Source organism: Hippopotamus amphibius, chromosome 1 (genome assembly GCF_030028045.1).
Source record: "Hippopotamus amphibius kiboko isolate mHipAmp2 chromosome 1, mHipAmp2.hap2, whole genome shotgun sequence".
Taxonomy (NCBI): Eukaryota; Metazoa; Chordata; class Mammalia; order Artiodactyla; family Hippopotamidae; genus Hippopotamus; species Hippopotamus amphibius.
The window spans coordinates 132,918,126-132,945,230 of NC_080186.1; the positions used below are offsets into that span (position 1 = coordinate 132,918,126).

Sequence of the window (27,105 nt, forward strand, 5' to 3'; positions counted from 1 at the left end):
AAGGCAGCCAATAAATAAATAAGTTTAAAAAATTTATTTTTTTAATTTAAAATAAAAAAAGATGTAACAGGAGACTGGAATAGCCCTATCCATTAAAGAAATTTAATTTATAGTTAAAAACCTTCTAACAAAGAAAAGGATCTAGGCCTAGTGGTTTCACTAGGGAATTCTATCAAACATGTAAGGAAGAGCTGATAACAATTCTACACAAATCCTTTAAGAAAATAAGAGAGGAGGGAACATTTCCCAACTCATTTCATGAGGGCCCTAGACCAACACTAAAACAAAGCAAAGATATGAGAAGAAGAGAAAACTATAAAAGAACTATAGAATACATCAATAGCTGACATGAACATAGATGTAAAAATCTGTATCAAAATTTTAGAAAGTTGAATCTAATAATATATAAGAAGGACAATACACTGTAACCAAGTGTGGAATACAAGGTTATTTTAACATTCAAATACCCATCAATGTGATGATTAATATAATGTAATGGGGAATTCCCAGATGGTGCAGTGGTTGGGAGGCTGCCTGCCAGTGCAGGGGACATGGGTTCAATTCCTGGTATAGGAAGATCCCACATGTCGTGGAGCAACTAAGCCCATGTGCCACAACTACTGAGCCTGTGCTCTAGAGTCCCTGAGCGACAACTCCTGAGCCCACCTGCTGCAACTACTGGAGCCCACCTGCTGCAACTACTGAAGCCCACGTGCCTAGAGCCCGTGCTCCACAACAAGAGAAGCCACTGCAGTGAGACGCCCATGCACTGCAATGAAGAGTAGCCCCCGCTAGAGGCAACTAGAGAAAGCCAGCGCACAGCAACGAAGACCCAACACAGCCAACCAAAAAAAAAAAAATGTAATATATTAACTGACCGAAAAAGAAAAACCATGATTATCTCAGTATATATAGAAAAAGAATTTTATAAAATTCAACGCCTATTCACGATAATACCCTCAGAAAGCTACAAAAGAAGGGAATTTCCTTAACAAGATAAAGAGCATCTACAAAAAACCTAGAGCTAATGTTATACTGAATGGTGAAACAATGAATGCTGTCTCCATAACAATGGAGACAAGGAAAGAATGTTCGATACCATCACTTCCATTCAACATTGTACTGTAGGTTCTAGCCAGCGTGATAAGGTAAGAAAAAAAAAGTCATACAGGGACTTCCCTGGTGGTCCAGTGGTTAAGACTCTGTGCTTCCAATCCAGGGGGGGGGGGGGGGGTGGGGGCCATGGGTTCAATCCCTTGTCAGGGAAGTTCCTCATGCCGTGCAGCCAACAAAAAGCCATACAGATTGGAAAGGAAGAGGTAAAACTATCTTTATTTGCAGACTCATCTGTGTAGAAAATCTTAAGAAATCTACAAAAGGCTACCAGAATTAATAAATCAGTCTAGTAAGATTATAGGATACATGGTCAACATACAAAGAAATCCATCACAACTCTACATGGTAGCAAAAGTAATAGAAATTGAACTCAACACCATTTACGATAGCATAAAAACAGAAAATAGTTATAAATATAACAACGTATGGACAAGACATATATTCAAAACTTCAAAAATGCTGTTGAGAAAAGGTAAAGAAGATCTAATAAATGGAAAGACATGCCATTTTCAGGAACTGAACATTCAATATTGCTAAGATGTCAGTTCTCTCCAAACTGGGCTAGAGATTCAATGTAACCCAATAAAAATTTCCCTGCTTATTTTTTTTCTAACAGGAGAAACTGACTCTAATATTTATAAAAAAAGGCAAAGGACCCAGAATAGCCAAGACAATTTAAAAAGAGAAAAAATTAGAGGGCTATACTATCTGATTTTAAGACATTATAAAATTAGGACACTATAGAAATGGCACAAACTAGTCTAACAGATAAAGAATATTCTTCAACAAAAGATGCTAGAATGATTGAATGTTATGGTAAAAAAAAGAACCCCAGCTTTTATCTCACAATTCTATATACAAAAATTAAATTGAAATGGATCATAGACGTAAATGTAAGGGCTAAAAGTACAAAATTTTAGAAGAAAATGTAGAAAAAACCTTTATGGCCTTGGGTTAATAAGTAAAGATTTCTTAGGATAGGACCCAAAAGACATTAACTGTAAGAGAAAAAAATAATTGGACTTCTTCAAAATTGAAAACTTTTACTCTTCAGAAGATACTGTTAAGAAAATAAAAAAAGACAAGCCAAGGCTGAAAGAATATTTGCAAAACATATATCTGATAAAAGATTTGTATCCAGAATATAAAACAAGCTCTTGCAAGATAAAACAGCCCAGTTAAAAAAACTGGGTAGAAGATGTGAACAAATACTTCACCAAGAAGATAGATGAATGGCAAATAAGCATGAAAAGACACTCAAATCATTATTCATTCATGAAATGCAAATTAAAAACACAAGGAGATTCCATGAGGATGGCTAAGATTAAAAAGACTGATAATAGCAAGTGTTAGGGAAGATATAGGGCAACCGGAGCCCTCATACATTGCTTGGGGGGAGCAAAATGATACAGTCCTTTGGGAAACAGTTTGGCAGTTTTTAATAATGTTAAATATACACTTAGCATACAACCCAGAAATTCCACTCTGGTATTTACTCAAGAGAAGTATTTGTCCACAGAAAGACGTGTACATGAATGTTCACAGTAGCATTATTCAAAGCAACCAAATAACGGAAAGAACCCAAATGTTATCAGCTGGTGAGCATACTAACAAATGCGATAATCCGCACAACAGAATGCTATCCAGCAACAGAAAGACAAAAACTGACGGATTCGCAAAACACGGGTGAATCTCAAAGCCATTATGCTAAACGAAAGAAGCCAGACGCAAAGGACTATACGTTACATGATTTCACTTATACGAAATTCTGGAAAAAGCAAACTACAGTAAGAGAAAGTAGACAGTGGTTCCTTGGGGCTGGGACCAGGGGGAAGGGAGTGACTAGCTGGGGTCACGAGGGAGCTTTCTGCTGTGATGAAGATGTTCTGTATCTTGGCGGTGGTGGTTCATGACTGTGTATGCATGTTTGTCAGGATTCACTGAACTGTACACTTAAAATCAATAGCTTTTACTGTGTGTAAATTATACTTTAATACAGCTGATTAAAAAATAAACTGTATATCAAAATATGAAGAAGGGCATTTTCTCTCTTGCAAATAATAGTTATAAAACAATCTTTCAGTTTAGGTAAACAATCCTTACCGCTTTGTAGGATGATCACCTCAAAAGCACGTGCATCAAGACATCACTATCAAGTTTTCCCTCTGAAAACAATGTTCCCCATGAGACTCACCAAGGGTAGTGAGTCCCTCTGAGACAGATGTGAGAACATACAGCAGGACAGGAGGCTCTAAGTTGGTGATGAAGCTCATGTGGTCCTGGGTGAGACATTCCAGGAGTGGATAATAAGACTGGCTCAGTTTCCGATATTGCTATAACAGAAATATGACATGTCAAGCCACGGGGAAGCAAAAGACATATATACCACAGATCAGTGAAAATTGCCATTTATAATATTGGAAATTGTGACCTTACACATAAATATATAAACAAAGATATAAAATAAATATACGGAACAAATGACATAATGATTCTTAACTCAGTATTTAAAGGGGTTCTAATAAAAAGCTCTTGCTCTCTAGAAATCCTAACTTGAAGCTATAGCATAGCATAGTATGCAATTTCAATTTTGCCTTATGTGGTTAACACTTAAGTGCAAGTAAAATCGCTGTAGTATGGAATTTAGAAGACAATTATTTTTCTGGGCTGAAATACTGTAACCTTAAACAGTGCTTAATAGTGGCTAGGCAACCTTTTTATCAACACAGAGAAATTTGCTGTTATAATAGGATTTGGCATCATAGTCTGCTGTATTTATACAATGTCAACCCATCTCACTAAATCATAACTTGGTAAATGGCCATACACAACAGGTAAAAGATAAGTGCATGAGAAAGATACCTGGAAAACCTCAAATGAAATGCAAACCAGTATCAAAGAAGCACAACACTCATAAGAGAAATAAACCATAGCAATATTTATTAAAGTGAGATTGACTACCTCCATAAAAATCACATGGGGTGCTTGTTAAAAAGGCAGTTTTCTGATCCCCACTCCAGACTTACAAAATGGAAACCTCTGGAATGAGGTCCTGAAATGTACATTTTAAAAATGTACACTAAGGGAGTCTTATGCACCCTCAATTTTGAGATTACTGAGTTTTGCTTGTCTACTAGAAAAAAGATTAGAGAAATTCCTGAAAGTATATCAGGTTTTATGATGGGCCTCTACTGTAGTGAAGAGTTCCCTCAATGAGGAGGCTGCAACACATGGCTGATTGGACCCAAATTTCTACTTTGTAATTTCTGTCATATAGGCAGCCTGCAGTGAGCACTCTGTTCTACTGCAAAGAGGCTTGACAACTTTGGCTTGAGATGTATTTTCTTGTTTGCTTTTTTTTTTTTTGGCCATGCTACGCGGCTTGTGGGATCTTAGTTTCCCAGCCAGGGACTGAACCTGGGTCCTTGGCAGTGAAATCACAGAGTCCTAAACACTGGACTGCCACAGAATTTCTGAGATGTGGTTTTATGAAGACTAGCTTAGAAGGGTGTAAGAGGTACCACTAGTTCATTAGAATGTCAAGGAGCATTTCTTATACAGGCTGACTAATGAAGGGCCCCCAGATCCTACCTGTAACCTTGGGCTGGGAGCAGATGGGAAAGCCTGAACTAAACCTGAGCATAAATTTGACTGTGTTACTGAAGTAATTACTGCAACCACATTGGGCATATATTAGCTTTTGTGTAAATGGGCAGAGATATTTAAAAAAAAAGTCTGATAATGACACAGCTCGGTGGAGGAACCTGGAAATGTGAATCCCAACAAGCACCCCAGGTAACTCTGATGGGCCTCAAAGTTTGAAAACTACTCACATAAATCACAGGAACTAGATGGTAGAGTAGAAAAGGGACCTAGAGATCACTTTGTTTAATTTACTCATTTTAAAGGTGAGGAAATTGAAGCCTGGAGAAATAGAGAAGGTGATTTATTCAAGGTAAATGACCAGTGAGTGGCAGAGTTGAGACTATATACCAGGTTGCTCAACTTCCAGTTTAGCACTCTTGTCCACCACACCAGAACTTTAATGGAAAGGAAGGCCAGACAGCCTGGGAGGTAGACAGAGTAGAAATGCAGGAAGTAGAAGATCCTATAGTCATTCTGCATTTTCTGCTCCAGGAAACATAGACTTTTTTTGAATTATGAGCACAGTTGTAAGCAATCAGTTGAAATTGTTAATTACATTTTGTCTAGATACAGAATCTGGAACACTCTAGATGACCAATTTGTCAGAAGATGGTAGCTGCAGTTTTCAAAACTGCACATTTAATTATATAAATACAGCCACTATAGTTACTCAAATTCTGCAAGCTAAATCAAGATGCTGTCCCAAAACATAAAATGATCTGCTGCTATTCTAACTCCTTGGGCTTCATTACAACAATGCCAAGCCTGTGGTGGTGATACTTCACACTTCACACAAGGACTCCCGTGACGCATGACTGCTTACTAGCAAGTCACTGTGGGACACTGACAGCAGCATTTTGACAAAGGCCTGGAGTACATTGTCAAAATGGTTGTCCCCATACAACTTGAAGACGCCAAAGCTGACATAATTTCCACACAAGGCAGATTTGAGAGCTGAATAGCAGATGGAGATGCCCTTGAGTTTCATTGGATAAATCTGATCTTTTGAGAGGCTCCCAAGGGACAGGATCTGATTACCTGTTTTAGGGTAAAAGCAGAATGAGAAAGTGACATAAGCAGATGTAATTCAAAGCAGTTATGAGGCACATTATTCAACATTTTCACTTTACTGCTATTGTGCACTTTCCCCTACCATTGCTCCAAGAATTACACCATCCATATTATGAAAGATATAAATACATATGGCAGTTTAGCTGGGAAGTACAAATGGCCCAAGGAAAATCTATCAGGCTTCCTGGAAAAGTTTGATATTTTTATCTGGATGGTGATTACATGAATATATATGTAGATATACATAAAAATTCATTGAGTTCTACTCAAGATTAGTTCACTTTATGTACTTTAATATACGTCATCTCTTCTTCAATAAAAAGTTAAAAAAAGTACTAGTCAAAAACCAACTAAGTCAAGAGAAAAAGATAACTTAGGGATATAAGCTACTCTAAATTGTGGGGTGAATTTTCAACCTTTTTCACATGAATCTGATATTGAGTTACTTCACTCTTAGGAGCCTCACAGGTTTGGTACATGAATTAAATGAAATAAGACACATAAGAAGTTCTTGGCACAGTACACAACAAATGTTACTTCCTTTTTCTCCTTGGACCCTTTTCCAGAAGATTTAAAGAGGTGAATGTTTAAAAACAGTACTTAAATTCTATGTTTGACCATCAAAAGACAAAGAAATGTTTATATAATCACCTTACAGTTTTTTGCAGTTAGCATTTACGACCAACAATTTCTCTCTCTGAAATGTGTGCTAGTAATGCATGTTACTAGGCAATACCCAAGAATGCTTCGCAAAAAATTATAAAGTCTCACATGTTTCTTAGCTCTGCTTTTTCCTGTTCAAGTAAGTACTGCTTCTAAAATTGAAACTAAATTCAATTTACAAAATTTAGAGGCATATTGTTGTGGTTTTGTACTGTGTCTACTGGGCTAAATAAGAATTAAGTTTCCCAGAACTCATTTCCCTTTACAGTTGTGGGCTAGAATTGAGCAAAAGAGAAATCTATATGAGATTTGGAAGGTAGAAGCAAAGTAGCAGCCATGACTTTCTGAAGGTTGTTGTGATTAGAGATGTGAGAAAAAGAGGTAGAAATACCGCTGGGTTTCAGTTTGTCCTTGTTCTTTCCTGCTCTGTGTCTAGAACTGCAAGCCCTGTTGACCAATGACCCCAAGCCCACCACCAAGTGCTTGGCAGCAGATGTACAGAGCGATGCTTCTATACCACTACACCAGTTCCCTCTCTCAGCCCACATCCTTTCATGGTCCCACCTCAGCAGCTAGATGTCTCCAGCTTTTAGATTTCCCTGCAAGCTCCAACTTGCCCACGTGCCATTATTTCAGCAGGGCTGATTAGTGATTTTTCTCCTGAACTTCAAACCCCACCTTGGACCTATTTTCCCATCTTCGCCCAAGATTGTACAAGGCCTAATTCCTAAAATAAATTCCCTATTCCAACAGTGTCACCGTGTTTGTTTTTCCCTGTTTGAATCCTGACTGATATGTGTATTATGAAAACCACATTTACTAAGAGGTTAAGAAGGACCAATAATTCTAGTAGTGCATGAAACAGGACTAGGCCAGGGTGAAGGTTTCCTCCCCTTTGTCTGCCTTACTGAAACATTTCCATACACAGGTTTCCTTCTGTGCATCCTGTGAAGCCCCTGTGGCTTTGCTTACAATTTGTACATTTGAATGACAACACCATTGTGTTGCTGAAGCATATCTTGGAATTTACTCCATACCACATTCTATACCCTCTCTCATGACCCATCCTAACTTACTTTAGAAAGATATTATAAGTTTCATAAAGATTCACCTCAAACAATAGTGTTTACTTAATAGCTACATGTGAGGTGCTGGGATAAACGAATGAAATAAAATCTTTTCTCTGAAGGAGTTCAGCCTGATGGGAGAAACAGATTTGTAAATAAGTAATTCCATACAACGTGACAAACACTATCAGAGAGTTATGTCAAGATTTTATGGAAATAGAAGAGACTGACTTTACTTAGGCAGGAGAGCAGTGTGGGAAAGGCTTCATAGAGCAGGTTACTTCTCAAGGATCAATCACAGTTTCTCAGGTGAACTTGAAGAGAGAGAAGAGTATTCCAGACAGATTACATGCACAGACATGAAGGTCTGAAAAAGCAGGGTACTGCAGGAGAGGGCAGTTCTCAATCACTGCTTTTCTATCTTTGCCTCTAGTTCAATATAAATCAGAGTAAACATTTTCCCCCCACTTCCCTTTTCCAGGAAAGAAAAGCACTGCTTACATGTGATGGAAAAAGCCAGGGTAATTTGACAGTAGTGGTGGTGGTTTACACATTTTGGGTTTGTTAAGGAGGCCAGGGTCAAATGGAGAAAACTTGGTCATCTTTTGGGGACTTCTTATGCTCATGTCTTTGTAGGGAAATTAAAGATCCTATATTCTTCAGCAAAAGATGGGATAGGTAGACTAAGAACTGTGACTGGGAAAATTTCTTGATTCTAAAGGACTAGATAACCCATCATCAAAGATTAATTATTTAGAATGACAATTTTTATCTCTGTGTTAAAGTTGCAATCTGGCATACGTGGTTTTCGGACTGTTTCAGACACATCTGTGTTAATTAAAACAGTAATTAGTATACTATTATGACTTTGAAAAAGTAGAATGAGTAATACTTTTGAAAGAGGACCTATATTTCCTTGTGCTCAAGTGGCTCCACATCCCGTGGTGGCTGTAAGACTATGGAAGAGAAGACGTGGCCACGTCATTTATTCACACCAATCAGCTTTATTAGATATATGCTAGTCAATAACACTTACTGAAATTGGAGGCACTGCCCTCAAAAAGCTTAAAATCTACCAGTTAAACTGACATTGCTGTAAGCAAAAGTGACCAAACTGAGCTTTGATTTGGATGTTCCTCTATAGGAACAGTACCATCAACCCTCCTTGACTTCCCTATTCTACCCCACACATATAAAGTCCCATCTCCTTCCTTCCCAGAACTTCCTTCGTAAGTGGGAGATCTTTATTACACTGATGGACTGCTGGGAGATGAAGGCACTGTCAGGCTGGCAGACACTGATGCCAGTAACAGTTGCCACTTGTACAAATGATACTTTCTTCTTTTTTTTTAAAGCTCTTTATTGGAATATATTTGCTTTACACTCTTGTACCAGTTTTTGAGGTACACCAAAGTGAATCAGCTATATTTATACATATATCCACATATCCCCTCCCTCCCAGGACTCCCTCCCTCCCTCCCTGTCCTGGCCCTCTAAGGCATCTCCCATCATCGAGTTGATCTCTTTTTGTTATACAGCAACTTCCCACTAGCTAGCTCTTTTACAGTTGGTAGTGTAAAAATATCTATGCTACTCTCTCACTTCGTCCTAGCTTCCCCTTCGCCCCCCACCCCAGCCCCATGTCCTCAAGTCCATTCTCTACTTCTGTATCTCCACTCCTGCCCTGTCACTCGGTTCATCAGTGTCATTTCTTCAGATTCCATATATATGTGTTAGCATACGGTATTTGTTTTTCTCTTTCTGGTTTACTTCACTCTGTATGACAGTCTCTAGGTCTATCTACCTCATTACATATAGTTCAATTTCCTTTTTATGGCTGAGTAATATCCCATTGTATATATGTGCCACATCTTCTTTATCCATTCATCTGTTGATGGGCATTTAGGTTGCTTCCATGTCCTGGCTATTGTAAATAGTGCTGCAATGAACATTATGTACATGCTTCTTTTTGGATTATGGTTTTCTCTGGGTATATGCCCAGGAGTGGGATTACTGGGTCATATGGTAGTTCCATTTTCAGTTTTTTAAGGAACCTCCGAACTGTTTTCCATAGTGGCTGTACCAGTTTACAATCCCACCAACAGTGCAGGAGAGTTCCCTCTTCTCCACACCCTCTCCAACATTTATTGTTTCTAGATGTTTTGATGATGGCCATTCTGATCGGTGTGAGGTGATACCTCATTGTGGCTTTGACTTGCATTTCTCTAATGATGAGTGAGATTGAGCATCTTTTCATGTGTTTGTTAGCCATCTGTATGTCTTCTTTGGAGAAATGTCTATTTAGGTCTTCTGCCCATTTGTGGATTGGGTTATTTGCTTTTTTGGCATTAAGCTGCATGAGTTGCTTATATATTTTGGAGATTGACCCTTTGTCTGTTGCTTCGCTGGCAAGTATTTTCTCCCATCCTGAGGGTTGTCTTCTTGTCTTGTTTATGGTTTCTTTTGCTGTGCAAAAGCTTTTAAGTTTCATGAGGTCCCATTTGTTTATTCTTGATTTTATTTCCATTATTTTAGGAGGTGGGTCAACAAGGATCTTGCTTTGATGGATGTCATAAGAGTGTTCTGCCTATGTTTTCCTCGAGGAGTTTTATAGTGTCTGGCCTTACATATAGGTCTTTAATCCATTTGGAGTTTATTTTTGTGTATGGTGTCAGGAAGTGTTCTAATTTCATTCTTTTCCATGTTGCTGTCCAATTTTCCCAGCACCACTTATTGAAGAGGCTGTCTTTTTTCCATTTTATATTCTTGCCTCCTTTCTTAAAGATAAGCTGCCCATATGTGCTTGGGTTTATCTCTGAGTTCTCTATTCTCTTCCATTGATCTTCCTTTCTATTTTTGTGCCAGTACCATACTGTCTTGATCACTGTGGCCTTATAGTATAATTTGAAGTCAGGAAGCCTGATTCCACCAACTCCATTTTTCCTTCTCAAGATTGCTTTGGCTATTCGGGGTCTTATGCGTTTCCATACAAATCATAAGATTTCTGGTTCTAGTTCTGTGAAAAATGCCATTGGTAATTTGATAGGGATTGCGTTGAATCTGTAAATTGCTTTGGGTAAGATAGTCATTTTCACAATATTGATTCTTCCAATCCAAGAACATGGTATGTCCTTCCATCTGTTTGTATCATCTTTGATTTCTTTCATTAGTGTCTTATAGTTTTCTGCATACAGATCTTTTGCCTCCTTAGGCAGGTTTATTCCTAGGTATTTCATTCTTTTTGTTGCAATGGTAAATGGGAGTGTTTCCTTAATTTCTCTTTCTGCTCTTCCATTGTTAGGGTATAGGAATGCAAGAGATTTCTGTGCATTAATTTTGTATCCTGCTACTTTACTAAATTCATTGATTAGTGCTAGCAGTTTTCTGGTAGAGTCTTTAGGGTTTTCTATGTATAATATCATGTCATCTGCAAAAAGTGACAATTTTACTTCTTTTCCAATTTGGATTCCTTTTATTTCATTTTCTCCTCTGATTGCTGTGGCTAAAACTTCCAAAACTATGTTGAATAATAATGGTGAGAGTGGGCACCCTTATCTTGTTCCTGTCCTTAGAAGGAATGCTTTCAGTTTTTCACCATTGAGAATGATGTTGGCTGTTGGTTTGTCATATATGGCTTTTACTATGTTGAGGTAATTTCCTTCTATGCCCGTTTTCTGGAGAGTTTTTATCATAAATGGATGTTGAATTTTGTCAAAAGCTTTTTCTGAGCCTACTGAGATAATCATATGGTTTTTATCCTTCAATTTGTTAATATGGTGTATCACACTGATTGATTTGCATATATTGAAGAATCCTTGCATTCCAGGGATAACCCCACTTGATCATGGTGTATGATCTTTTTAATGTGCTGTTGGATTCTGTTAGCTAGTATTTTGTTGAGGATTTTTGCAACTATATTCATCAGTGATATTGGCCTGTAATTTTCTTTTTTTGTGACATCTTTGCCTGGTTTTGGTATCAGGGTGACGGTGGCCTCGTAGAATGAGTTTGGGAGTGTTCCTCCTTGTGCTATAATTTGGAAGAGTTTGAGAAGGATAGGTGTTAGCTCTTCTCTAAATGTTTGATAGAACTCGTCTGTGAAGCCATCTGGCCCTGTTCAGAATCAAAAGAAAAATTTCTAATTGTTTCCCACTGACTATATCTGCCAAACTGGGAGCAGTGGAATGAGGTGCTGTTACAACCTCAACATGAGACCTGGGTAAGGGACTTCCCTGGTGGTCCAGTGGTTAAGAATCTGCCTCCCAATGCAGGGGACGCATGTTTAATCCCTGGTCTGGGAACTAAGATCCCACATGCCACAGAGCAACTAAGCTCGTGCACTCTAGAGCCCATGCACCATGACTAGAGAGTGTGTGCGCCATAACTAGAGAGCCCACATGCCGTAACTACTGAGCCCATGCGCCACAACTACAGAGCCCACCTGGCACAACGAAAGATCCCACATGCTGCAACAACGATCCTGTGTGCTGCAACTAAGACCTGATGCAGCTGAATACATACATACGTACATATTTAAAAAAAAAGGCCTGTGTAAGACAGATGTTGAGGCTATGTTGGGGCTCCAGAAAAGTATGCTGTGAACTGAATGGTTAACCTGGCCAAGGGCAATGGCTGGGGAAGGGAGGCACAAGTGTTATGGCACTGCCATTCTTACTGTTGTATATGCTGTAACAGGAAGAAATCTCACTAAATCATAAGGAGAAAAAACCTGGGAAATAAGCACAGAAGCCTCCTGATATAATTTTGCTTATTAGATATATTTTCCTCGTTAGCTTACATTACCTGCTTGGGTTCCTCTTTCTTAACCTTTATTCTGTCTTTTTTGGAGAAGCCCCCCTTTTGTGTGTGTGTGTGTGTGTGTGTGTGTGTGTGTGTTTGGTTAGCTTCCATCATTCAAAAGTACCCTTCTAGGTAACTCTCAAGAACTAGATTTAGAGAAGGGTATATAAGAAGATGCAAAATCTCCTTTTCTGTTTATCTGATATCTATTGATCTCTTTCAGATCTATTTTTTTTTTTAAACTTTCTTTCCTTCTGAGACCCTAGCTCTTCCCTGATGACTGACTCCATGATGTCCTCTCCAGAAGAGGCTCCCCAAAAGAAGTGGCCTTCCTTCAAAGGCCTCAGCTGGAGAATTGTGTAACAAGGTAATAGTCTAACAGAAAATAAACATATAGTGCATAAGGTAGTGATGAACCAGGTGGGCTTCCGAGTCATACTAACCTGGGGTTTGAATTCTACATTTTTGCTCACTGCCTGGGTGTCTGGGCAGATTATTAACCTCTGTAAGTCAGTTTCCTCATCTGTAAAATGGGGACAATAACAGTACTTATAACTCACAGGGCTCTTATGTGGAGTAAAGGAGACAGCATATGTAAAGTGCTTACCACAGTAATTGGCACAGTGCTCACGTAAACTATTTAACCATACACAGTACTAGGGGTTCATTTCTTTCTCTAGTCTACTAGCCTGTAAGTTCATACATGGTAAGCTATGGCCTGGAAAAGAGGAGGAGGTAAAGCTGGGTGTGTTTGGTACAGAATAATGTTACTTCCTTCTAATACGTAATTCAAAGTAAGGTCAATACTATATCTTTGACCACTTTCCCTCTATTCCTTTAAAGCAGAACTGGCTGCAGGGGGTCACAGTGTGCTTCTTTGGCCCACAATCCATCAGTTCTCTGTGCCCTCAAAAGAAAACTTTTAAAAAAAGGTGCAAAGGCTAAGACATACTATAATTGTATCTTATACCAGAAAGAACTAATAGTATGAACCATGTTACTTTCTGGCTTATAAAGCAATACATTACATTGATTTACCTTTACCCTTTTAATCTCTAAAATGTTAAAGTGAGTTTGATATTTAGCTGACAGCTCTATAGGTTGGATGTCTTCATCCATCGTCAGAACAGTTATGGGAAGAGAACTGCAAGCTTGCTGACATTCCTTTACTTCAGGTTACTCAACCCACTCTGTCTCTGTGCAAACCAGCTGAGGCCCCTGGATGTAAACGATTTGCGACAGAAATGAAGCTGTGGAGACTGGAAAGGAATATATTTCCCTTTCGGGTTGAAGAAGATTAAAACAATGCAGCATGATAAGCATGTGGGACATTAAGAAAATTGTTGGGAATGTGAATTAGTATAACCATTCTAGAGGGCAATTTGGTAAAATTTATTAAAAATATTAAAAATGCGTAAATCCACTTTGGGGAATATATTCTAGTTCCAAATGTTCACTACCATCGCTACCTATCTCCTAGCATTTGCACTTACATACAGTCTTCTGTAAAGGCAACCACTCAAAATGCTGAACTAGCTTATGTGCTTAAGAAAAAAGCACAGCAATCTTCCCCTTTCTCTCCTATGCAGTCTTCTTCTTCTTCTTCTTCTTTTTTTCTTAAAACAAAATCTTCTCTTGGCCCTACTTCCCTGCCTGATTTTACTCCCCTCTGTAACAAAACTCCTTAAAAGAACTGTGATCTTCACTGTCTTCACTTCTTCTCCTCTGATTCTCTTTTATACCCACTCCATGGAAAGTGCTCTTTTCAAGGTTCCCAATGATCTCCTTGTCTCTAAATGTAATGGTCTACTCTTAGTCCTCATCTTATTTGATTCATTGACAGCTTTGGACACAGCTGACTACATCTTCTTCCTTGTCTTCCAAGACACACACTCTCCTGATTTTCTCTCACTTAAGTGTTTGTGCATTCTCTCCTTTGCTGGTTCCTCCTCTTTCCCCTTTCCTCCTAACCCAGAATATCCCAGAACTCAAACCTAAATCTTTTATATTTAAATACACACCCCTACCCCGGTGATATCATCCAGTTTTGCAGCTTTAAACACCATCTAAGACTTAATGATTCCCATATTTGTTTCTCTAGACCAGACCTCTTCCAATCCTCAGACCTTTATATCCAATTCTGTATTCAATGCCTCCACTTGAATGTCTAATCAACTCTTCAAGCTCAACACAACCAAAATGGAACTTCTGACTCCCCCTCATACCCATTCTCAGCCTTTTCCATCTCAGTTAATGGTAACTTCGTCTTTCCAGTTGTTTATGCCCAAATCCTTTGATTCTATTATTTCTCTCATACCATATATCCAATCCATCAAGAAATTTGATTTGTTTTACATTCAAGATATATCCAGAATCCAATCACTTCTCACTACTGCCACTTCTATCACCTTGGTCAAAGCCAGTATCAAATCATGTCAGCCCTCTGCTCAAAACATTCTAAAGTCCTTCTCTTTCACTTGAAGTTAAAGTCTTGATAATGTCTACATGATATGACATTACATGACATTGCTGTTATCATTACTCTCTCTTTTGTTCACTGTGTTCCAGCTACTGAAGTCCTTGCTGTTTCTCGGACATGCCGGATACACTTCTGTCTCAGGACCCTAAAACTTGGTGTTCTTTCAGCCTGGAATACTCTTCCCCAAGATATCTGCATAATTAACTCCCTCATTCACTGAAAGTCTTTGGTCAAATGTCATTTTCTCAATGAGGCCTACCTTGATCACTTTACTTAATAATGCAACATGTTGGGGCTTCCCTGGTGGCACAGAGGTTAAGAATCCGCCTGCCAATGCACGGGACACGGGTTTGATCCCTGGGCTGGGAAGATCCCACATGCTGTGGAGCAAATAAGCCTGTGCGCCACAACTACTGAGCTTGCATTCTAGACCCTACGAGCCACAACTACTGAGCCCATGAACCGCAACTACTGAAGCCTGTGCACCTAGAGCCCATGTTCCGCAACAAGAGAAGCCACTGCAATGAGAAACCCGTGCACCGCAACGAAGAGTAGCCTCCGCTCTTCATAACTAGAGAAAGCCCGCACACAGCAATGAAGACCCAACGCAGCCAAAAATAAAATAAATAAATAAATAATAAAATAAATCTTAAAAAAAAAATTAATGCAACATGTTTCCCAATCCCTGGTACTTCTAATGCTCTCATCTTGATTTGCTTTCTTTTTTTCCCCCACAGTACTTATTACCTTCTGACATACTAAATAATTCTTTTTCAGTTTTGCTTACTGATACCTCCAGAGTCTGGAACAGCACTTGCTGCTCTCAATATATATACTTGTTGAATGAGTGACACTCATGAAGCTGAATGTATAAAGTTGCTTGCTGAAACAGTGTATGATAGCGAAAAATCACATGTTTATAAAAATCACATTTATCAAAAGGTGACTAATTATAGTAGGACCATAAAATGGAATACTTTGCAGCTATTTTAAAAGATATGGTAGAAAAAAATTATGAAAAGCCAAAGGAAAAAAAGAGATGTGGTAGACATATATATATTAATATGAAGTTACAGTCATGATATAAGTAAAAAATAGCAAATTACATATTAGCAAGTATATTATACTACTACTTTTGGAATAATAGATGTATATGTACACACACAAAAGTACTAAAGAGCACACACTGAACTGTTAATGATGGTTACCTCTGAGTGATGAGATAACCAGGAATTTTCATTTTCTACTTTCCACAGCAATTCTGAAATCCTTCAGTTTACTGATAGACAATGCTAATGTTTCACATTTATATGATTTTGTAAAAGCTACTGCCTGCTTGAAATGCCCTCCTCAAATTTCCAGGCCCTCCCTATTCTTATTTCCTTCTCTGGCCTCTCAGTTTGAGTTAAAAACTCCTGGGCTTCCACAGCACTCTGTATGCTTCTTAAGCATAAAAGTTAGCACAACACATTGTAATTCCTTATTTACTTGTCTGAATGCAAAGCTGGACTCAACTAAGAGAAGAATCAGTAAGATTCTTTTTCATGTGTCTTATTTCTATTCCTATCCCTTGTAACTCTCACAGTATCAAACACATAGTAAATGCTCAATAAATGTTAACCTGCATAGATGAAAGAATCTATTGATCTCTAAGCACGTTTGAAGATTACCCTTACTTATTTAAGAGCTTATTTAACATTTTTTGCTTGCATGCAGAAGTGTCCAAGTCCAACACGTGTGGTTTCACTGTGAAATATATTCCTCAAGGCCTGCGATCCTCAAGGTGTTAATCATTCCATCGCCTTCACAAGAGTTTTGTGAGCTTACTCTAATACTTTGTTGTTCTATGTCCCTGACCACGTTTCTGATAGAATCTAAGTTTATATCCATGGTTCCTGGATGATCTGTTTTCCAAACTGTTATTTCCTGGTAACATTTTATTAAGTCTCTAGTTATTTCAAGTCTAACACATTCTTCAGCTTTTTGTAATCATTTAAACATAAATGTAAATCATAATCCTTTGTTCTTGCAATGCTTCTAAGAGCACATACCAGTAATTTTCAAGCTCTTTTATTAAAAAAAAAATCTTTAAGCAGGTGACCCCTATTACAAATAAATCTAGTGCAACTATATAGCTGGGTGGTTCTGGTCAAAGTGGCAGTAGGATCCCCTCCTCCTCCCTCTCTGGAGGGCATCTGTGGTACTTTCACAGGTTTCTAGAGCTCTGAAAAACCCAGTTGGAAAACCACTGGTCTGTTTTCTAGGTCACAGTAAATAACAGTGGCTTGTATATCACTTTACAAATTCAAGTTAAGCATATTATTAAGTGATACCTTAAATGCACCGAGAACATACATTACTCAAAAGAACTCTGCTGTAAATTCTTATGAATAGTGAATAATTATAGTTGTTCTATCCATTTTTAAAGTTTAGATTTTTCACATTGAGCTTTCTTAAATCAGGTACCTAAGGAAGGAATAAAAGCAATTCCATTTTTGCCAGTCTTATTTCTCCCTTCTGTGCACTCTTCAACCAACAGATGTCACTAAAGATACCATTACCCAGAGGCAAAGGGAGGAAAAGATTAGACAAATGGAAATTGAGCATAAAAAACAACCAGTTCTTAAAACTGAGAAGTAGGTTTCTAAAGTAATAACATTTATTACACTGCATGCAACATTTTAACCAAAATTTTAAGAAAGAAATTTCTTTTATTAAGTTGCTCAGGCTGAACGGATCACAGCACTAAATTCTGAAATACATGTTCTTGAAGCAATTTAAAACTCATTAGAAATAATAGGCTTGGGCTAGTAGAAAATGTGGTAAAATCTAATCCTCATCCAAATGTTACCTGGGCTGCACAAACAGGAAATTGTTTTGTGCTACTGTGGCTAACCTCACTGCTGACCCTGAGCTGTAACAGCGAGAGCGGCTGAGAGCTGAAGCAAAATTAAAAACTTACATCAAAGTATATCATGACAGAATGTAGATAAATAAAACAGCATATCAAAAGTATTATTTTTCTGCCAGTCTCATTGAGTAGCGAGGCAGAGGTATTCCATAGAATATATAACAAATCAAGCGCATTTGGAAATGAGTCCTTCCCCCCTTCACTACCCCAATCATCGATTACGCAAATACTGCCCACGACAGGTGAGCCGAGAAGAAACCCAGTGTGGATGGGAACAGAAGGCACCACAGAATGTTCTGGCCTCTTTCTTCCATGGGCCTTCCCATCTTTCACCTTGGCTTACCAAAGAAATAAATAATGCTGGCTCTTCTGTACCCTCCTAGTCATTCTTTTCCTCATCTTTCAGACTCCTGGATGGCAACCATAGGATCTCCGTTCAATGAGCGTATTAGAATCTCCAGAGGTAAAAGCATTACAAAACATTACACAAGGTAAAGACAGACAAAATCAGTTTGGCTGACTGGGGCCAGCACACGGAATCAGTGAAGGGTGAAAAAGATTTTTCTATTACTCTATGTAAAGTGTGTGAGTCAAAGTCACTGGTGACAAAGCTGAAGAATATTTTTCCATTGAGCCTTCATTTCCCTTAAGTTTTAGGAGAGAAATCACCATACTTTAAAGAACAGTTCTTCATCAAAAATAACCAAGGTACAATCTTCATGTGGCCACTCCCAGTGGCAGAAAGGAATATGGAAAGACTGTTGTCTGAAGTTATACAGACTTTGAATGAAATTCCAATTTGATTATTTGCTACTATGTAATATTGGGTAAACCTTTAACCTCTATGAGCTTTAATTTCTTCATAACAGAAATTACAGTAGCTTTCCATGCACTATGTAATTGAATCCTCATAACCACCTTATGAAGTGGGTATTATTTTCTCTGTTTAACAAGACACTGAAGCAGGACAGGCTCAGCAACTTAACCAAGGCCAAATGACTAGTGACTGGCAGATAATAATACTTACCTTAAGGATTCAACAGACTAATGTATGATAAATGGCCTAGTATAGGAGTAGGCACATTATAGCTGATTAAAAAGTGGAAGCAACCATTATTATTAGTCCAAACTAAGGAGAAGAGCCTTACCCTAATCTCCTAGTCTTTCTTCAGGGTAAGAAAACTCCTTCTTGGCTTTTCTTCTCAAGGATGCTTTGAAGGTTTTCTCTTTTCTGATCTACCGCCCCTCTCTTCTTCCTTTTCTTCCTCTCTCTCCCTCTGTCTCCTCTTCTTCTTCCTCCAATATAACCCTCACAGTTTTCTTTCTCAACTTTTGCTGCAATGCTTTCGTCTATGTCAAACAAGCTGATAGAAGACTGAATAGCTTTTGAAGCCCATAGACTTGGCATTGTTCTCAGATTCCTTTCGGTGTCAACTGCTAGACATACATTCTGTCCTACATTAGAGATTCAGTGATACTGGAAGAGGAAGAAGCTGCTGCTCTTATCAGCCCCACTGCAATAGTGAATAAGCCTCACTTAGTAAGAGAAATTGGATCCAGAAAAGGGGGAAGGAAAGATACAATCATGGTTGGTAACAGAAGACTAACATTTGTATAGTTAAAGGTCTATTGACTGCTAAGAAATTCTTATATATACATTGTTTCATAATGAGGAAGTATTTCTTTTTAAAAAGTGAGGAAATAGATGCTTAGCACTTATTACAGGCCAGGCAGAAGGAAGCAGGACAATATGGTCCAAGAAGGAGGCATTCCTGAACAAAAAAGTGTAATGAGGTCAGTGAACCCCTATGCAAAGAAGGCTGGCACTGTGAGTGAAAGAGAATGGCTGCGGATCAAGGAAAGGCATGTTCACTGAGTACCTAACCCATGTCACACCCTGTGCCAAGCCCTTTACCCACAGTAGATCAGTTAACCACCTCTAATCCTAACTAGACAGATAGGTCAGTAGGTATTCATTATTCCTAATTTTATATGCGAGAAAACTAGGCCAAAGAGGTGTAGTCTTAGCTGAAGGTCATGGAGTTGATATGGGTTGGTACTAGAGCTGGTACTCAGATCTTTTAATTGCTAAAAACTATGTTTTTTCTAAGATATCATGCTTTTGGAAGAAGCTCCAGTCATATGTCTTTGTATGATAAGATGCTGAAAGGAATTAGATATACCCTGGAAACACAGCAAACTATACTGAGAATATTTAAAAAGGGGTCCATTTTTACCCTTGGGAGGCAAAGCATTTCTATTTTATATGATTCTAATGGGTCTATTTTCAACAGATATAAAAGTTGTGGCAATATAGTTGCTGGTACAAATATATACATCTATATTTCTACAGTAGTTTCTATACCTATATTTCTATGGTAGTATATTTCTAAGGTAGTTTCTATACCTTAATGATCTCAAACTCTAAAAATCAAATGTACAATTAAAACTAAGCATTTTTAACAGAGGCCTACAATGCATACAGAGTAGAGTCCCAGAATATTTTGAGTTGAAGTAAAAACAATTTAAAAGAACTGTTTTTCTGCTTTTTAAAATAGGTTTTACTTCTTAAAAAGTAATATGCCTTTTTTTTTAATTGGAGTATAGTTGCTTTACAATTTGTGTTAGTTTCTGCTGTAAAAAGTAATCATACACTTTTAGTGGCTGTTCCTACATACATGCACTCACTCAAAGAAACTTTATAAAACTCTGTAAAATCTGTTTCTAGGTACTCAAAAAGAAGTATGAGAATCACAGGCAATTTTTGAGGACAAAGATAGAGTTGGCTGTTGATTTGGGAAAGTAAGAATGGACAGGCAAAAAAGAAGAGGACAAAGGAAAGGAGGACACAGGGAAACATCTCTCAAGGAGAAGAACACTGCAAAGAGTCCAGCCTGTAGTCAGTATTCAGTCAGTGTGCAGCAAACTAACAGAGGACTCTCATCTATTGTATCGTATCCTCACTTCCTGGCTACATAAAAGTCTTAGAGAGTTGAGGATTTCATTGACGAAGCTGTCAGAATCGGCAAATATTAGGGTTTATGGTAGTTCTAAGGCTCAATTCTAACTACTAACCAAAAATTTTTTTACTGTAATTGAATAGAACAATCATTACTGTACAACTCTGATTCTAAGGGTATAGTGCCCCCAAATTCCTTATAATAAAATATTTATCTCTTTACCAGGGTATTTTTCAGTGCTGGTGACATACTGGTTTAAGCATCCTTTGACACAATATGCTAAACCCCCTGATGTAACTTTCAGCAATTTTCAATATGCTATAACGTTTCAATATTCTATCTATAATGTATTCCCTTTGTCTACTGACACTGAAATTTTATCTAAAAAAAATTCATCAAGTTGGTCAGGCATGATCTGTAGTCAAAGGCATGCTGCTTATTTCTCCTGATGTCAATATGATAGCTACCTGGCTTTTTGCACCCCTATTACCCACTTCACAAATTCATAAAGATATGAAGCTTCAAAAGAACAAAATAACGAACATCTTTCTTTTCTCCAGAGATAAAAGTTATACTGCAGAGACAAATATGGAAAAGGATACTCACCATAAGTGCAAATCATTTTACTAGCTTCTCTGAAGAGAAGAATTCCATTAGGAGATGATACATCAAAATTCAAACGCTGGGATCTAAGAAGTACAGCAAAAATTTAGACTGTGCAGATAAAGAAACCAAATATAGGTTTAAAATACCCAGAATTTTCATTTGTTAGAAGTAGCAACAATACAATTAACCCTTTTTTAAAGTGTCATTCCATTAAATAAGTGTTGATAAAATGTGTGTGCTAATTTTCTCACTATAAAAATACTAGAACAATAAAATTATTTTCATTTATTTGCTGATTCAAAGAATTCACCTTTTATCTGTCAAAACAATATCCTAACATCCCACATCACAGACCTCTTATTCCTTACTCCTTTCATGCAAAGTGGTTGATAGACAATAATTAAAAAAAACCCCAAATATGTATGTGTGAGTTTATATAGTTACCTGGATAGAGATTTACATTTGACATCTCCTGTAGTGGCTAATAAACATCTTTAAAACAAATTATAAAATAACAGGAAATCTAAGTACCTTTAATACTGCTTGCATGCATAATGAATCATCTGATATTTCAAACACACTAAATTACATGCAGACTATAGTTTCCACTGCACATAGCTCAAGTAAAGAGAAACAAATTCCAGAAGTTCTAAATGAGCACAATTCTACTTCCCTAGTTCCTAAGAGGCGGGGAAACAGTTTGAAAAGGGTAAAGGAACGACATGCCATCCTGACATATTTGCTTTTGTAACATCACTTCGGCTTTAGTTGGCTCTAATATACCTTGTTGCTCTGCTTTCAAGGCATAATGTATACTTTTAAGAGGATCAGCAAAAATATGAAACGGGTCATAGCAAAGAAGCACCAAAAAGCACAGATATTTGCTAAGGAATAGAATAAATTGCTGTTTCTCGATGCTTTTTCACAATGCTTTAGAATTAAGTGCAATTATAACTCAGAAATACTATTGGAAACATTTGATTGTTGGCATACAATTCTGATTAAAGAAATGTATATACATAATTCACATTAGGTTCCAGAGAAACATAGACAAGATAACATTTTCTGAGAGTACAAATTTTTACCAGGTAGTTCTTAGGACAATTGTGCTAGATATGAACTATCCACCTATGGCAGATACAAAATAGTATACAATATATGATATAATGATTTTTTTCCTTTAGTATTAAATGTTATATGTAATATGTACTATTAATTATCTGGCTGAAAAAACTGTCATTTAATAAAAGCTAAATTTCTAATATAAAATATATAGCCACCCTTCCTTTAGTATTTAAGGCACCTAGAGAACAAAAAAACTAACAGCTTTCAAAAGAATAATACTCACATTTATTTATTTGCCAGGTCTTTTCCCACCTCTTGTTTTAAAAATTTTAAATTATTGCTGTGAAAAACACAGCACCAGAGATTAAATTAGAGCTGCAATCCATACTCCTTCCCTGTCTGGATATCTCCCTTCCAACACGCAGTTTACAAAGAGGAACTGATGAAACAGGATGGCTGCGTGACAGGTAATTTGGTGCTAAGCCATATTCATAATGACACATTTTAAAGAGGTAAAACCAATTAGCTTATTGCAGTTTTTCTCTCTTAGCTACACTTTTGTTAATATTTATATACAGAGAACCTGAGTCTCTGCTTGTCTATGCAAATTATGAGCTCAACTAGGCAATTTCTGAGAAGTGTTGTAGTTGCTATTGAAATAAAACTTGTGAGTGCATAAATCAACCACATATGTGCATCTTGGCACAGAAGAAGAAGGATAGCTTAGAAGTCAGAGCAGGCACATCCCCAGGGCTTCTGAGACAAACTGTGTGTCCATGAATTGCTCTGGGACTCAGTTCCCTTATCCTTAAAAAAAGGATCTCAACTCAGAGACCTCTAAACTCCTTTCCTCCTCTACAGAACTGCAGTTAAGCAATGAAACAGTTAAAACTGCCCTTCTTCCATTTTGTGCTTCTGAATCTTTAAAATAATGGTGGCTGCAGTCTTCTAATTTTTTTCCCAGTTCCCACAGTCCCCATATACACCTAAGTATACTATATTATTTATCCCCAAAGGTCTCGACCTTGTGTCTCTAATTCTATTGCCTTCGTTGATCATCTTAAGTTTTGGTTCCTGGGTTCTTGCTAAGCCTTAAATACACATGCACCAGGCAGGAAAGAGTGCTACCAAACAGGAGATTACTTTTTCACTTGCTTATCATACCTCTTACCTGTTTTGCATCAGTTCTGCCATAAGTTTTAAGATGGGAGTGGTACATGCGGGCTCTCCATACCACTGCTCAATAGCCCTCTGAAGAATGGGAAGATATGTTGGGTACCTTTTATAAAGCCTGTTAAAGAATTTAAGGGTCAAAAAAGAAATATTGTTTCTGAAAATTGGTGCCACTTGAAAAAAAAAAAGGAATCCACATTTGTTCTATGTCTAGCATACTTATGAAGTATCAGGTAAGTAACATATTTAAAGAATTATGCTTATTATTGTAGGAAAGGAAAATAAATTTGGTTTATGAGGGTAAAAGCATTTGAATTGCTATTATCAGTTTGTTGGGCATCAAAATACTTAAGGAAAAAATGTTGTTTATTATGTAACTTTTAAAATACATAAAAGTAGAGGGAAATTTTAAACCCCATGTATGTATCTCCCAGCTTCGAACTTATCTACATTCTTTTTTTTTAAGTTGTTGACTTAACTATGCTTAGTCCCACTGTAGCCCCAAGGAACACTGGGGATGAAAGCTGGAAGAAATGCTTTAGGTAATTTTTAATCTCAACTCAAGGTCAGTTTGCTGAACGTTAGTCCCATGTACACTCAAGGAGAAATTCTCAAACATCCTCATCAATACTAAGGAGTGCATGCCTCTGTTAAAGTCGATGGCCGAGACTACCAGGACCTGGAAAACTCTGACCCGGCTCCTTTAACTCATAACTCGCTTCCTCCTAACCAAATGGACACAAATATTTTAAAATCAAGGCTGAAAACTGCAGCAGAAAAGACTCTTCCTATGGCACTATCTTCATTTCCGTTTTCTTTTCGTAATCCCTAAATCTCTTTCTGGTGTTTTTCAGGGTACTTGTCTTTTTGTTGCAGATGAAAGTGCTGAACTGAATCACTTCACATTGTTCCTTTCCTGTGTGGTATGGGTAGTGATCTCCATGGTGAGAAAGATCATAATTTTCTTCCCTGCTCTTAGATTAACTTTCAAGTTCCTAAGCATGGCGAACAAGGTCCTTAATATCTGGTCCCTGCCCACCTCCAGGCTCCTCTCTTAGTGCTCTGCCCTACGTATGGTTCATCCATTCTTAATTCTCTGCAAATCCACTGAGCCGACTCTCCCTTGTCTCCATTCCTCTCTATGCTGCTTTTTCTACCTAACACACTCTAAACCGTATTTCAACATCCAGCTCAAGTGTTACTCCGCCTGGGATGGTGAAACTTTCTTGTTTTTGTCCAAAGGCATCAATCTCTTCCTCATTTAAGTTCAATGAGCACTTTGACCACATCTCTCTTATAACAAACTGTATTACGGTTGGTTGCTTGCGTTACCCGTCTGCCCCATTAGATAGTTAGTTTCTAAAGGGCAAACACCTGTGCTTCCCTACTATGTCCCTGCTAATTCCTATTCGCCCGTCGTGTTTCAGTATAGATGTCAATTATTTCAAGAAGCCTCCGTGACATCTCCCCTAACCTCCCACGACGAAGTGTGTCCTCTGTGTACGGCTCTGGTACCCTGTGCTAGTGCTATCATAGCACCTTATGTCTCCTATTACATGCTTTTTGAGAGCATGGCATAGACACTTATTGTATGCATGGACCTGGCACAAAATAGATTTCAATAAATATTTGTTGTGGTCAACTTGCCAACCTAAAAATGAGGCGTAGCATACTTGATTAGACCTAACTATTTGATTCTTTTAAGCTGTGCATTTCACTTTGAAGCTTCAGGAAACAATTCACATAACATTTAATGAAAATAAGCCCTCTAATACCTTAAGAGTGTCAGGCTCCCTAAAAGTACAAAAAGCAATACTTTTGTCCCCCTAGATATACCACGTTAAGGCTGTATTTGAACACGCAGAAAAAATTTACTTAAGTATTTATTGAAGGCCTATGTTATAAATGTCTTCTCAGTGTTTAAGAATCTCTGGAGACATCAATGAACCAAACATTAAAAACATCCTTGCCCTCATGGCATTTATATTCTAATAAGACAGAAAATAAAACAGACATATGATACATTAGAAAGTACTAGAAAGGAAATGAGGTAGAGAGAGGAGATGAGAAGTGAGCGTATATGTGTGAGTGAGATTTCAGTTGGGTGAAAATGAAAAATATAAAATCAGTAACCTTGATTATTAACTATTTTGGCTATTGTCAGATAACTTATTGCTTTATTTTTTGCTATGGGCCAGAAAATCTGTTATTTCTGATAGATGGTAGATACTATGTGCTATGTACTATGCTAGGGGCCAGGGATCCAGGGATAAGTAAGACATGGCTTTTATTCTTGGTGAATTCATGCTTGAGTCTGGGTGGTGGACACATAATCATAATGCTGAGTACCAAAATTGTGAAGCGGTGCCAGAGGAGTACAGGTGAGAAAATATTCCACCAAGAGATTTGAGCACAAACTCAGGGATCGTGAGTGGGAAAGCATCTGGAAGACTCATCAAGAGACTGAAAAGACCCAAATCTCAAGATCTAAGAATATCATAAGCACACAGAAGCCCCTTTGCAAGGCATTCTAAAGACATTAGGACCATCATATTTTTCAGAGCACACTGTATTCACTATGGGATAAGGCCTGGGGATATGAGGGGATGCTCCCTTTTCTGTGTGGAATGAGAGTGGTGCCAATTCTAATATGCTTCTGACAGAGGTGACTGCCACAGAGAAAATGAGTGATTATTGGAAAGCAGAGTAGAGGTCTACCAAGCAGGGAGGTTAAAAGGGCTTCAGAGTGAGAGTGCCAGACTCAGATTACAGGGTGAGAATCAGAACCCACTCTAGGAGTTTAATTTTCCAGTGGCCTTGTGAGAACTACATATATAGGGATAGGAGGAAGACAGTGGGAGACCTTGGGTAGAAGTGGCACAGATCTAATTGATTTCACCTAGATCTCCTCAATGAATTCCTAAGGTCAACACCACATAAATAAAAAATAAAAAACATTAATGATATGATATTGCCTTATAAGATGCTAAATATGAAAAATTGAAAAGTATAAGGTTTACTTCTTGATGACATCCATCCACCCATCCATCCATTCATCCATCCACCCATCCATCCATCCATCCATCCAATAGTTACTTACCATGTGCTGGACCTCAAGAAAGCATAAATGAGTAAAAATGTAATTCTTTTCCTCTGAAATTTCACAGTAGAAAAAGCATTCTAATATACTAGATGGCAACAAAAGAGGTTTTGATAAAAATTTTAGGAGATAAGAGTGTGAGGATGTGGTTCCAGAACGGAAACAGCCTGCTAGTTCAGAGCTTATTTTAAAGGTATGCCTTGAACGTGAAACATTTGTATCTTTGTTCATCCAGGCAAATGCTGCTGGGAAGCCTTCTCTCTTTTCCTCTGGGAAACGCCTATCCATCTTTCAACACCTAGCGCGACTTTTACTTCCCTGGGAAGCCTACTTTTTGCCCCGAACACCGAACACTTCCACTTAAGTGTTCATATGGTCCTTTGCATGCATCTTTGTTACAATACATTGATGGTTTATTAGTTATTTGTTATAGCCACTAGGTTATGAGC

The 27,105-nt window shown here is 37.8% G+C and overlaps 1 protein-coding gene across 16 annotated transcripts in view; it reads right to left on the reverse strand.

Annotated features, from left to right (window-relative positions):
• The window catches only part of RANBP17 (RAN binding protein 17), a 348,910-nt gene that overhangs the window by 37,003 nt on the left and 284,802 nt on the right, over positions 1-27,105 (reverse strand). For 9 of the 16 annotated variants that reach the window (XR_009052817.1, XM_057729240.1, XM_057729248.1 and 6 more), the window contains 4 exons: positions 23,555-23,674; positions 21,319-21,401; positions 5,585-5,799; positions 3,311-3,449 (listed from right to left, as the gene is read on the reverse strand). Coding sequence is in view for 14 of the 16 variants with exons in the window: in XM_057729240.1 (XP_057585223.1) it covers positions 3,311-3,449; positions 5,585-5,799; positions 21,319-21,401; positions 23,555-23,674 (557 nt within the window). In the remaining 2 variants the exon portion in view is untranslated. Of the gene's footprint in view, positions 1-3,219; positions 3,450-5,584; positions 5,800-21,318; positions 21,402-23,554; positions 23,675-27,105 lie in introns of all 16 variants that reach the window. The other 7 variants (XM_057729233.1, XM_057729275.1, XM_057729256.1 and 4 more) reach the window with 4 other exon arrangements.